The following is a 12,216-nucleotide window of genomic DNA, read 5'->3' on the forward strand; positions in this document are numbered from 1 at the left end:
AGTTTTATTAATTATTAAATCACCATTAAATCATAATTAAATACGGGAAGCAGCAGTAACATAAAAGAGTAGCGAAAACGTTATAGGAAATATTGAAAATATAATTAAAATTATGGGCCAGTGCTGGATCATATAATAGGAACACATGTAGTGACTTATGTACTTGCCCTCAATAATATGATATCAATACTTTTTGTTAGAGGAATTCACAGCAATCATGTACTTGGCGTAGTTTTTTACACGTAAGTGTTTTTGGGGGATAAGGAGTTGACTCGAGTAAAGAGTCTCGGTGCGCTACGCCCTGTACAGCGGGTTGCCTGTACTTGGCGCGAGACTCGAACGAGTCTCTTGATTAATATTTTAATATGCAGTTTGTGAGCATTTATATAAATTAATGTAATCTTAGCGGTTTTGTCTGTCAAGACTCGTGTAACGTTGTTAATAGTACTTGTCAGAATTTGAGTCAAGTATGGTAAATATAATGAAAAAGTTTCTATTCCTCTAAATTACAGCTTATGCGTAATCTTGGAATATCATGTGGCATTATTAGGGATGCATAACAGACCCACGTGCGCAACGGTAGAAAGAGGTTATAAGTAAAACCAGCATTGACGTTATTGAGTAAGTCATCTTATTTGAAAAAATCGAATTAAATAGTTTATCCAACAGCGGATGCACAGTTACAATCAGATTATGGGTACACTGTCGTTATAATCAGTCAAGTGATGTTCAATCAAAGAAGGCACTTCCGCATGGTCCATGCGGTCGCGCCTAAAAAAAGCGAAGATGTTTATACACCAGAGTTGGTCATAATCCAGTCACGGAAGGCAGCAATCTCAGTGTAGGCACCAGGGAGTCCAGGGAGGGCGCATCCGTTACCCCATGATACAATACCAGCAAGACGGCCATTGATGGCAAGTGGGCCGCCAGAGTCACCCTGACAAGCGTCCTTGCCACCCTCAGGGTATGCAGCGCAGATTTGACCAGCGGGAAGACCGCCCCACATACTGTAGGTACTGTTGCAGGAGCTTTTGGAGACGATGGGGACGCTGACGGTCTGAAGAACAGTGGGGGTGCTGCCGTCCTGAGTGAGATCACCCCATCCGGTGATGACGGCCATGGCACCGACCGATGCGCTCTCGCCAGAGTTGAAAAGTGGGATTGGCTGACGGGTGGAGTCAAGGGTGAGTCTGGAGACGAGACGGTACAGACTGACGTCGTTAACTGGAATTCCTTCTGAGGTGCTGTAGTAGTTGTCGTGGGTGATGATCGCCGCGAGAGAGTGGACGGTGCCGCCTCTGTTGGAGAAGGTGGAACCAGCGCGGATGGTGTACCAGTTGGTTGGGAATACGCTACAGTGAGCTGCAGTCACGACCCAGTTATCGGAGATGATGCTGCCACCGCAGAGGGCCGTTCCGAAGACGCGGATCAGTACCTGGTATGGTACCTTTTGGATGGTAGTGGGGGCGCCACCGACGATACGTCCGTTGGGGCTCAGGGGGTGAGCCTGCTTAAGGAGACCGATGGGGTCGGCTATGGAGAATGACATAAGACATATGTGAATAAATTATTGCTTTAGAATTTTATTAAGTGGTATTTAATAAGAGTAAAAGTTTATATGTGAATTTTTTGGAGAAATTTTGTAAGACATTTTTCTTTACTTACCCGAAGCCACCGCCAGTAGAGCCGTAAGTGCCAAGAACTTGTACATCTTCGCTTTTTGAATTTAGAACAGGTACTTGTGCAGTGTAGCCAAAACTCTCAGTATTTATACAAATTCAGATCCTGATAAATCAGTTCAATGCCTATTGATTAAAATCGTTTGATATAATAACGCGACTTAGTATGTGCAAATCTTATTGGATTTTTATCGTGATTAGACGGTGCGCATATAGCGTATCATGAGTCTCCAGATTATGAATATATAAATCTCGGTATAAATGATTGATTATAATTTACAACAACATTCATTTATTTACGACAATCCTCATCCGCCATTCACTTCCGATGTCATCTTAATTCCAGAGTCCATTAAGTTGGACCTGAGGTGGACGGTGTCCTCGACTGATAGTATCGTGGAAGTACACATATTCCAGTATAGATTGTACGTGTTGTTTTTTGTGTGGCATTCCTAATAATCAAGTGTACGAGATACACTAGATTTTTATACTGAACGTGAGAATTCTAGCATTTAGTCGTGAAAATTACGGTCTTGTAATATAAGATTAGATACTTGCTAAGTACCTGACATTGTTACTTAATTTATGAGATCGAGTAAGAAGACGATAAAATGTTTGCACGTCCCAATGAAGTCTTCTGTTTTATGGTTGCAAATGCATTCTTGTCAAATTCGATTAATATTTTAATATGCAGTTTGTGAGCATTTTTATAAATTAAAGTAATCTTAGTGGTTTTGTCTGTCAAGACTCGTGTATCACTGTTAACAGTACTTGTCAGAATTTGAGTTAAGTATGGTAAATATAATGAAAAAGTTTCTATTCCTCTAAATTACAGCTTGTGCGTAATCTTGGAATATCACGTGGCATTATTAGGAATGCATAACAGACCCACGTGCGCAACGGTAGAGAGAGGTTATAAGTAAAACCAGAATTTACGTATTTTATTATGTAGTTATATTTGGAAAAATCTAATTAAACAGTTTATCCAACAGTGGATGCACAGTTACAATCAGATTATGGGTACACTGTCGTTATAATCATTCAAGTGATGTTCAATCAAACAAGACACTTCCGCATGGTCCATGCGGTCGCGCCTAAAAAAAGCGAAGATGTTTATACACCAGAGTTGGTCATAATCCAGTCACGGAAGGCAGCAACCTCAGTGTAGGCACCAGGGAATCCAGGGCGGGCGCATCCATTACCCCATGAGACAATACCAGCAAGACGGCCATTGATGGCAAGTGGGCCGCCAGAGTCACCCTGGCAAGCGTCCTTGCCACCCTCAGGGTATGCAGCGCAGATTTGACCAGCGGGAAGACCGCCCCACATACTGTAGGCACTGTTGCAGGAGCTTTTGGAGACGATGGGGACGCTGACGGTCTGAAGAACAGTGGGGGTGCTGCCACCCTGAGTGAGGGTACCCCATCCGGTGATGACGGCCATGGCACCGACCGATGCGCTCTCGCCAGAGTTGAAAAGTGGGATTGGCTGACGGGTGGAGTCAAGGGTGAGTCTGGAGGCGAGACGGTACAGACCGACGTCGTTAACTGGAATTCCTTCTGCGGTGCTGTGGTAATTGGCGTGGTTGATGATGGCCGCGAGAGAGTGGATGCTGCCGCCGCTGTTGGATAAGGTGGAACCAGCGCGGATGGTGTACCAGCTGGTTGGGTAATCGTTACAGTGAGCTGCAGTCACGACCCAGTTATCGGAGATGATGCTGCCACCGCATATGGCTGATCCAAAGACGCGGATCACTACCTGGTATGGTACCTCTTGGATGGTAGTGGGGGCGCCACCGACGATACGTCCGCTGGGGCTCAGGGGGTGAGCCTGCTTAAGGAGAACGATGGGGTCGGCTATGGAGAATGACATAAGACATATGTGAATAAATAATTGCTTTAGAATTTTTTTTAAGTCTTATTTAATAAGAGTGAAAATTTATATGTGAATTTTTTGGAGACATTTTTTAAGAAATTTTTCTTTACTCACCCGAAGCCACCGCCAGTAGAGCCGTAAGTGCCAAGAACTTGTACATCTTCGCTTTTTGAATTTAGAAGAGGTACTTGTATCGTGTAGCTAAAACTCTCAGTATTTATACAAATTCAGATCCTGATAAATCAGTTCAATGCCTATTGATTAAAATCGTTTGATATGATAACGCGACTTAGTACGTGCAAATCTTATTGGATTTTTATCGTGATTAGACGGTGCGCATATAGCGTATCATGAGACTCCAGATTATGAATATATAAATCACGGTATAAATGGTTGATTATAATTTACAACATTCATTTATTTACGACAATCCTCATCCGCCATTCACTTCCTTGCTATTCTTTTATTTATTTATTTTTTTAATAGAAAGTGCATTTTTTATCTTGAAATGGATTTCGATAATCCTACGAATACTTCGGTTCCTCTGTTAAATACGTTGAATATCGAAATTTAAACTGATTATCGAATATGTATACATAAGGATAACTGCGTCAAACCCTAACGTTACATAACATCTATAATTTAATTTTTTAAATATTTTTCATTAGTTCCATTAAAAAAATACAATAATAAAGTTTTATCAAGAAATTATTAAAAGTGCCATAATCAGTTTACGATATATCATATGTGTAAGATTTAATATATAACGTGAAAGTGCGTAAATCAAGTAAAATAAATATTTTCTACGTGGTCGAAGAGATATAAGATAAATAAAAAATAATAATAAAATTAGCAATCGTTTGGATAATAATTTGAATGAAATATCTAATCGGTACAGAATCCAGATAAGTCATATCTTGGTTACTTATTATGAAGAATGACTTAGTAGGTGTCAAGTAATCTACTGGATCATAGAATTATAGCTGTAGAGATTTTCAAGATACGTCAGGTATAACTCGACGATAATCGTGAAATATTTAATTATTGCTATCTATACTCTATTTGCAATCAAAGTATACTACATTTAGTATAAAGACATAGAAAGATTTCAATAATAAAAAAAAAACATTGCAGACATTCACGTCATCACAGTAGCTTTTTAAATCAGCCTCCATTAACATCCGTTAATACGGCAGATTAGTAACTATCCTAGTAGTTCTAATCCTCTGGACCGATTTCTGATAAGAAACTGTGTAATGTAAAACATGTTACCAGATAATAGAAAAGCCAATCATGCATATTCACAGCGTGAATCTCCACCAGATGGCGCCGTTAAGCACCTACGTTACTTCCAGAAAATCCCGCTAGAGGGGCGTGGAACGAGAATTCGATAAATTGTCTCCTAAAATTGCATTTTCGAGGGGAGCATGTTTGTTTCATCGTATATATGTACATCTTAGCGGATACACTCTCTATTTGCGTAAAGTGAGTTTTGAATCTGGAGAATCCCAAACGATCGTTTAAAGCATAAGGATTCAATATTCATATGCTTATCATGTATTTACTAGCTATTCTATATTTGAGTATAGAATGTTAACTTCGTAGATGTGCAACCACATTGCAATGTGTACGTGGTCTGCTGGCACGCCAATGGTAAACCATTGGATGCAAATTTTATGTATATAGTCAGTTCACAAGTTACAACGATGAAATTAAGTTAGGTGTTTTTAAAAACATCCGCGTCGTTTATCCCTTCACTCTAAGACAGGTTGTGGACGTCACAAATTAGATATGCCAACAGGCATAAACACAGGGATAGACGTGAAAACGAAAAAAAAGATGGTCACAGATATTTGTAACATATACTCAATTTAATTATATGTATTTTCGTATACAATTACAGCAAGCATTGTTCTAGACATTAAAAAAATACAGTGAACGAAATCATATATTTGAACGGTGACAATTATAAAAGGACCCTTCTTAGATGGCGGTCTTCCCGTGGATCCAGTTGCGGTAATAAGCTACTTCAGTATAGACACCAGGGAATCCAGGCCGAGCGCATCCGTTGCCCCAGGAAACAATACCAGCAAGGCGGCCATCGATGACCAGTGGCCCACCAGAGTCACCTTGGCAGGCGTCTTTGCCACCTTCTGGGTAAGCAGCGCAGATCTGTCCGTAGGGTAGACCACTCCATATGGAATAGGCTGAATCACATTCTTCCTTGGAGACAATGGGTACCGTGACAGCTTGAAGATGGATGGTACCGGCACCACCCTGAGAAAGGGCACCCCAGCCGGTGATGACACTCAGTGCTCCTACTTTGGCCTCTTCCCCGTCATTGTACAAAGGAACGGGTTGACGGCTTACGTCGAAGTTGATGGGATCCGTCAACTTTAGGACAGATACGTCATCGAAGGGAATGCCATACTGATTGCTGCGATAATCTTCGTGGTTGACAATTGTACTGAGGGTATGAACGCTTCCGCCAGCGTTTGATGTTGTGGATCCTACTCGGGCTGTGTACCAGCTTGCTGGGTACGAGAAGCAGTGAGCAGCGGAAATGAGCCAGTTCTCGGAGATGATGCTTCCACCGCAGAGGTTAGATCCGAGAACACGGAAATGCACCTGGTAGGGAATTTCCTCGATCTGGACACTTGTTCCGCCAACGATTCGACCAGTCGGCGACATGGGGTTCAGGTTGGCGTTGAACGCGGGGGATCCTGTAATAGCGAAGTAACGTTATGATAATATGGTTCAAGTAATCGGATCTACAGGTAGGCATCTTATGATAAATTTAAATACAGGTGATATTCAATTTTAACTTACCGGCCGCAACGGCCACGAGGATGGCGAACACCAGGTATTTCGTCATTGTTATTCTATTGGCACTCGAAAGACTTCTAAGAGGTTGCAACTGGTCCGTTGTATTTATATACGACACTGATGATGCGATCATTAATTAACTTCTCATCCATCATCTTGTTATTAACTATAATACCTTTTGGATATCTCCTTGAGATAGTTCTACGGTCGTAGAAGATCTATAAGTTATTTTATTTAATTATTCATGAATTTTGAAATTTACGTAATTCAAAGGTATACATTTATTTTATAGCGATTCGAGGGAAAAATTAAATATTCAATTATCGTTATTAGATATTTCATGATCAAGACGTCATTGTGTATCTAAATACCCAAATGGAAACTGAGTGATCGCTTCTACGTATTGGATTAGTACTGTTATCAGCATCCTGTCTTAAAGATATGCCAACATAGCCGCGGCAATCAAGATACAGTTGAGATGAAAAATTTTTTCTGTTGGTTAATAGAGAATTAGTCTAAATGAAAAATACAAAATTATGCTCGTCGTTACCTGATTATCGGATAATTAATTTTAAATAATTGATAACATTCGTTTACTGTAAGACTTTTGATCTTGACTATACTTACGTGTGTTTAGTCGTTTATCACTCATTATGTCCATTGATCTTATGGTAGATTTCTAATCATGATTTATTTCAATGCGACGAGATGGATACTTTTTATACTGAAGAAATAGTTGTTTGATGTAAATAAAATTTAGTGACGTCACACAAAAGTCTTATTCTTATCTCGTATATATGTGGTATTCCACAAGGGATAGAAATTTGAGATAAATTATGCGAGTCGTGCAAAGCTCCTTATCGGCAGGTGTAGAGGGCGGCTGCTCACAAGTTCAAAAACGACTCTGCCAAAACACCGACTACCCAGCTTATCGTGAACCAGTCTAGAGGGTTTGGATGAGTCGGGCCATCACTGTGTTCCGTTTTGACCCGTGTTCGTGAAGGTCGATGGAGACTAGTTCGAGGAGCTGCTCAAATAATTTTGTCATTTGAAATGGCTGCTTATCTCAGAAATAAAGAGCCCACGTTTATTAAAACTTTTTTTTGTACTTTACAGACAGGAAATGTGATGGGTTTTTCGAAATTCTATAGTCACTTATGGAGAATTCGCGTCGTCGAGAATAAAGCGCATTCTATGCGTTGTGTATTTATAGAATATAAAGGGCGTACTAATCGTAAAATCACAATTTTACACTTAGCGCACTGTATTATCCACGTGCGCTTTCATATCTTTCATATAGTTGGGTGTGATATTTTAAATCTGTATACGTGCCACTATTACATATCGTTTACTGGAGCAAGGATGATAAAGCGTTGGATGATAATTTTGTGTATATAGTCGGTTCACGACGTCTGTGTGTTTTTTTGACAGTCAGCTTGTCGGCCGAATGTATTTCCTTCTTGACTCAACAACGTATCCATCGCTTCCGGAACCACGTGTCTTGAATCATACGTGAAAATCGGCAACGTCATCGATGAACTGATCTGCGCCAATTTCCAATCGGATTTTAGATTCTTTTGTACGGCAGTTTTATAGGGGGTACACTTTCCACTGTCATCAATAGTTTTCCTGGTATGCACGTTGAAATTGCCTGGCACCGGGATTGGATGAAACGAAGCACCGGTGTCTATTTCCTTTATAATTGTCTTCGTTGCGATTACTAGATTTAATTAACTCAAATTTTGTGTCCCTTATCTGCACGATACTTCGTTAAAATAATTTAACTTAATGTAGGCTGCAAATATCAATGATCTTTTTTCTCCCCTTACATATCAAGTTCCCATGTGATTTACACGTGTTGGGCTGATGTTAATTAAGAAAATTAACATTGAAAGGTGATAAGACTCATTCACTGTAAAAATTTCGGATCTTACGGTACATTTACTATAATGATTAATTACAATGCGACGAAATGAATATTTTTCTTGAAAACAAATAATTTTCTCATATAAATATAATGCGGATCGCGTCACACTAATTTCCTGTGTTTGGGCATAAAAATTATCAGGAGTACCAACACATTTTATTACATAATTGAAAATAACTCGTTCATCCCATTACACCCGATGATCATCGAAGAGGAAATGATCCTCTTCTACAAGTATATCCTGCTGAAAAAGCATCCTTGACTGACACGTGTACGCTCCACGCGAGTCTATCAAGAACATTACCGAAGTGAAGAATGAAAAGGAAGTAAATTTTGGTATATTAAAAAGAACAGACAAAAAATATGTCTGCCTCGTATATATGTATTATCAAGATAAAAATGACTGGAGAAGACACAAAAAGTGTTTAGCGATTAATAAATCTCCTCCAGCATCCTCATCGTACCATAAATAATTAGAAAACAAATGATGCTCCTGATTAATTAAATTAATTAAATTAACCAGTCATGATACTTCCAAAACAAATTGTTGAATTAACAATAAAGTCACCCACGAACCATATCAATCTCAAAAACACAAAAATCACAGACGAATCAGCCTGATGGATAAGTACTTTATAACGTCGTTATATACACATATAATACTCGTAAGCGATAAGAAACAATTTTTTAAAACAAATTTCCAAAAATTCGATCCTTAAGCCTCGTTTACACTCCCGTATACCTTCTTATCCACTCGCGATATACAGCGATCTCGGTATAAATTCCAGGATATCTGGGACGAGCGCAGCCAAATCCCCCGGATACAAGTCCAGCTAATTTACCATCTATCGTCAAAGGACCACCGGAATCACCGGAACACGCGTCGCACGCGCCCCCCTTGTATCCGGCGCAAAATTGTCCCTCCATCAATCCACCAAAAATATCATAAGTTTTATTACAGTAACTCCTCGACATAATCGGTGCAGTCGTCATTAAGAGATAAGATGACATTTTTCCTTCTTCTTCCATAAGACCCCAGCCCGACACTTTCCCGAAGGCACCGACGTTCAATGAATCCCTGTTGTCAAAAAGTCTAATTGGCCATATGCTTCTGTTCATGTCGAATGGCTTGCGTATGAACATTAATGCTATATCGTTAATCGGTACACGTTTCGATGACACATAATATTTCGGATGGACGAATGCCTTAGCGATTCTGCGAACTGTGCCGCCATGTGTCGATATCCTAGAGCCAGCTCGGATCATTATCTCAGTGTCGGGGACAGTTATACAATGGGCAGCTGTAAGGATCCATCTTCTTGAAATAAGAACACCACCACAAAATGGCCGTGTCCTCCAGAGTAGAACTACTTGATATGGTCTTTCTTGAATGTCTATCGGCATCCCACCGACGATACGAGCGTTATAGATACGTTTCTCGTTTGCCATTCGCATATTGGATGGGGGATTCGTGGTCGAGAGTTGAATGGCTGAAATAGACCAATGGAAATATTGAGATAAAATCATCAAGGGTCGCAGGATGGATGGGTGACGAAATAAGATATTTCCCTATATCTCTTGATTAATATATACTTTTTTATTTATTATACCCTCCTCGTATATCAGAGACTTAAGCCCAAAGGGTTGATAGGGGGGGGGGGAGGTGAGGAGATATATCGATAGGAATTTTCTTAAGTCTGCCAGAGAATCGTACTGGAATAATCCTTATTTTTTTCACATTTTTTTTCCTGCCCAATATAAACCCACCCTTAGGCCTATCAATATCCACCCCTTGTTTTCGTGACATATATCATATACATATATCATATACATTTACGTACATTTTATTTATGTTAAATAGTCGATACAACCGTTTTTCTATATAAGGGATGAAAGTTAATTTTCGACAGGTGGATCCTCAATTTCAATGTAAACGTACAAGGTATCCACCCCGTCACGGTGGTATACTTCGTACAACCCCAATAAATATTTCACCCCTAAATCGATCCTACATCGTCCCCGTGCCTTTAGTTTCATATATCCAATTTAGCGAGGTACAATGTCACCTATTAAGATACGCTCGAATCAGTCAGAGAAGGAAAAGCGTCGGGACGCCGGACAGTAGTTGAAAACTATTTGATTCTATGAAGTAACGATATTTATATATCGACGTTAAATTTAATCAAAGGTCACAATAAACCATCGGACCTGCATCAGTAAATTCGAAAAAGCTGTACTCGGACGTACCAAACGCTCAGCAGGATTACGCAAGGAATGATAATTTGTCTGAATTTAAAAACCACCGTAATAGTAATGACAGTTCAAAGTTCAAAAGTTCAATAAAGATCCACTCACAGTCGCGCTAAATCTTTATCTTCTGAAACGATGATCGATCGCGTCTACGTGGTCTGGTTTTCCGACAGGCTTTCAATGTGCTTCATTATCCAATCGTGATAAGCAGCAACCTCAGTATACACTCCAGGATATTCATCCGAACCGCATTCAATTCCCCAGGACACGATACCCGCAAGTCTTCCTCCAATGGCCAATGGACCACCCGAATCCCCCGAACAGGAGTCACCTCCGCCCGTCTTGAATCCGGCACAAATTTGTCCAGGAGGCAGTTTGCCAATTTGCTCATAAATACGTGAACAGTTCACCTTCGATATTATCGGTACCGTCACAATCTGTAACATTGTCGATATGGATCCATTGAAACTCGTACGACCCCATCCTGATGTCCGTCCGCGAGCGCCTTCCTTGGCTTTTTCGTTCTTCGAGAAAATCTTTATGGGCCGTCTTGTTTCGTCGAATTTAAATTTATCGCTTATAAGAAGCAGCGCTATGTCGTTCACTGATATGTGCGAGTCGTCCACGTGATAATCCTCGTGCACGTATATTTTATCGACTTTGTGAAGCGACCCGCCGCAATTGCTTTTCGAAGATCCCGCACGCACTTCCATGTTATGTATGCTCTGGTTTACGCAATGAGCCGCCGTTAGGACCCAGCTTGCTGATAATATAACTCCGCCGCAAATATGATTCCCCCTGTGACGCAGTGATACTTGATACGGCACTTTTTGTATGCTAATCGCCGTCCCACCGACGATACGTGGTTTGCTATCTACCACGTTTGGCACTTTCATTTCGGTTGAGAGGGTCGTGCTCGGGGGTTGATTAGCTGAAATAGGCCAATCGAAATACTTGATATAGAGTATGTTAAGGGTAGTAAAGTGGGGGATGATTGTCAATGTATAGTACGTGATACGGATGAGAGGGTTGATTGTAGTCATTTTAATCGGGGTGTAATTTGTCATTTTTATCCTTATAGGGTTGCGTTTTTGGGGAAGGGCGGGCAGATATTCACAGTGATAAGGATTTTCGTGATGACTGCGGGAAGTCGTTCTGGTACGGCTTCTTTTTTTTCCACGAAATAAAGGCAACCCCTCCCCCCTCCCCCCTCCCAAGGCCTGCCAACAATTTCACACTCTGGCGTGGGACACTATGGTGGTACGTACGCGCGAGCGTGCATACATAAAATTCTCTCGACGACAAACAACCCCTGATCCGCATCCCTTGCCTCGTACATAAGGTTAGCTTACATAAAGTTCGCCAGGTGAGGTCGACGACCCTGTAACGTGTCAGTACGCCAGTTAATCTAAGTGCTTCTAATATGTATTGGTATGTGTATGTGTGGGGATACGCCCCAATCCGAATACACCAATTAGGAGTCGTTCGATCCCCACCTCATCAAATAGAATTAATACCGGTCAAACGAATTGTCGTCCCTTTCATCGAAGAACCAGCGAGCGAATAAGACCTGTCTCTGAACACTACACTAGGTACGACATATTCCTTGTTACCAAATGCGCATAATTAATCTTTATTTTATCATAGCTGTATCTTTTT

At 40.6% G+C, this 12,216-nt stretch overlaps 4 protein-coding genes across 4 annotated transcripts in view; all 4 read right to left on the reverse strand.

The window, feature by feature from the left end:
* The window catches only part of LOC107274539 (transmembrane protease serine 9-like), a 4,464-nt gene extending 2,694 nt beyond the window's left edge, over nt 1-1,770 (reverse strand). The window contains exons 1-2 of the mRNA XM_025091799.1: nt 1,666-1,770; nt 793-1,533 (exon numbers count right to left, since the gene is read on the reverse strand). Coding sequence (XP_024947567.1) covers nt 793-1,533; nt 1,666-1,711 — 787 coding nt within the window. The 5' untranslated portion in view covers nt 1,712-1,770. The remainder of the gene's footprint in view (nt 1-792; nt 1,534-1,665) is intronic.
* An 840-nt stretch (nt 1,771-2,610) lies between these two features.
* On the reverse strand, nt 2,611-3,819 carry LOC107274543 (trypsin alpha-3). The gene is made up of 2 exons (XM_015753772.2): nt 3,669-3,819; nt 2,611-3,535 (listed from the first exon to the last, which is right to left on the reverse strand). Exons 1-2 carry the CDS (start codon nt 3,712-3,714, stop codon nt 2,793-2,795), a joined length of 789 nt encoding a protein of 262 aa, XP_015609258.1. The 5' UTR covers nt 3,715-3,819; the 3' UTR covers nt 2,611-2,792.
* A 1,585-nt stretch (nt 3,820-5,404) lies between these two features.
* LOC107274541 (trypsin-7) lies at nt 5,405-6,544 on the reverse strand. Its single transcript, XM_015753771.2, has 2 exons — nt 6,384-6,544; nt 5,405-6,277 (listed from the first exon to the last, which is right to left on the reverse strand). The coding sequence occupies exons 1-2, from the start codon at nt 6,511-6,513 to the stop codon at nt 5,538-5,540; spliced, it is 870 nt and encodes a 289-aa protein (XP_015609257.2). The 5' UTR covers nt 6,514-6,544; the 3' UTR covers nt 5,405-5,537.
* Nucleotides 6,545-7,446: 902 nt separating this feature from the next.
* On the reverse strand, nt 7,447-11,468 carry LOC107274540 (transmembrane protease serine 9). Its single transcript, XM_015753770.2, has 2 exons — nt 10,709-11,468; nt 7,447-9,797 (listed from the first exon to the last, which is right to left on the reverse strand). Exons 1-2 carry the CDS (start codon nt 11,451-11,453, stop codon nt 9,034-9,036), a joined length of 1,509 nt encoding a protein of 502 aa, XP_015609256.1. The 5' UTR covers nt 11,454-11,468; the 3' UTR covers nt 7,447-9,033.
* Between the last annotated feature and the right edge of the window lie 748 nt (nt 11,469-12,216).

This window comes from Cephus cinctus, unplaced genomic scaffold (genome assembly GCF_000341935.2).
Source record: "Cephus cinctus unplaced genomic scaffold, Ccin1 Ccin1_scaffold3291, whole genome shotgun sequence".
NCBI lineage: Eukaryota > Metazoa > Arthropoda > Insecta > Hymenoptera > Cephidae > Cephus > Cephus cinctus.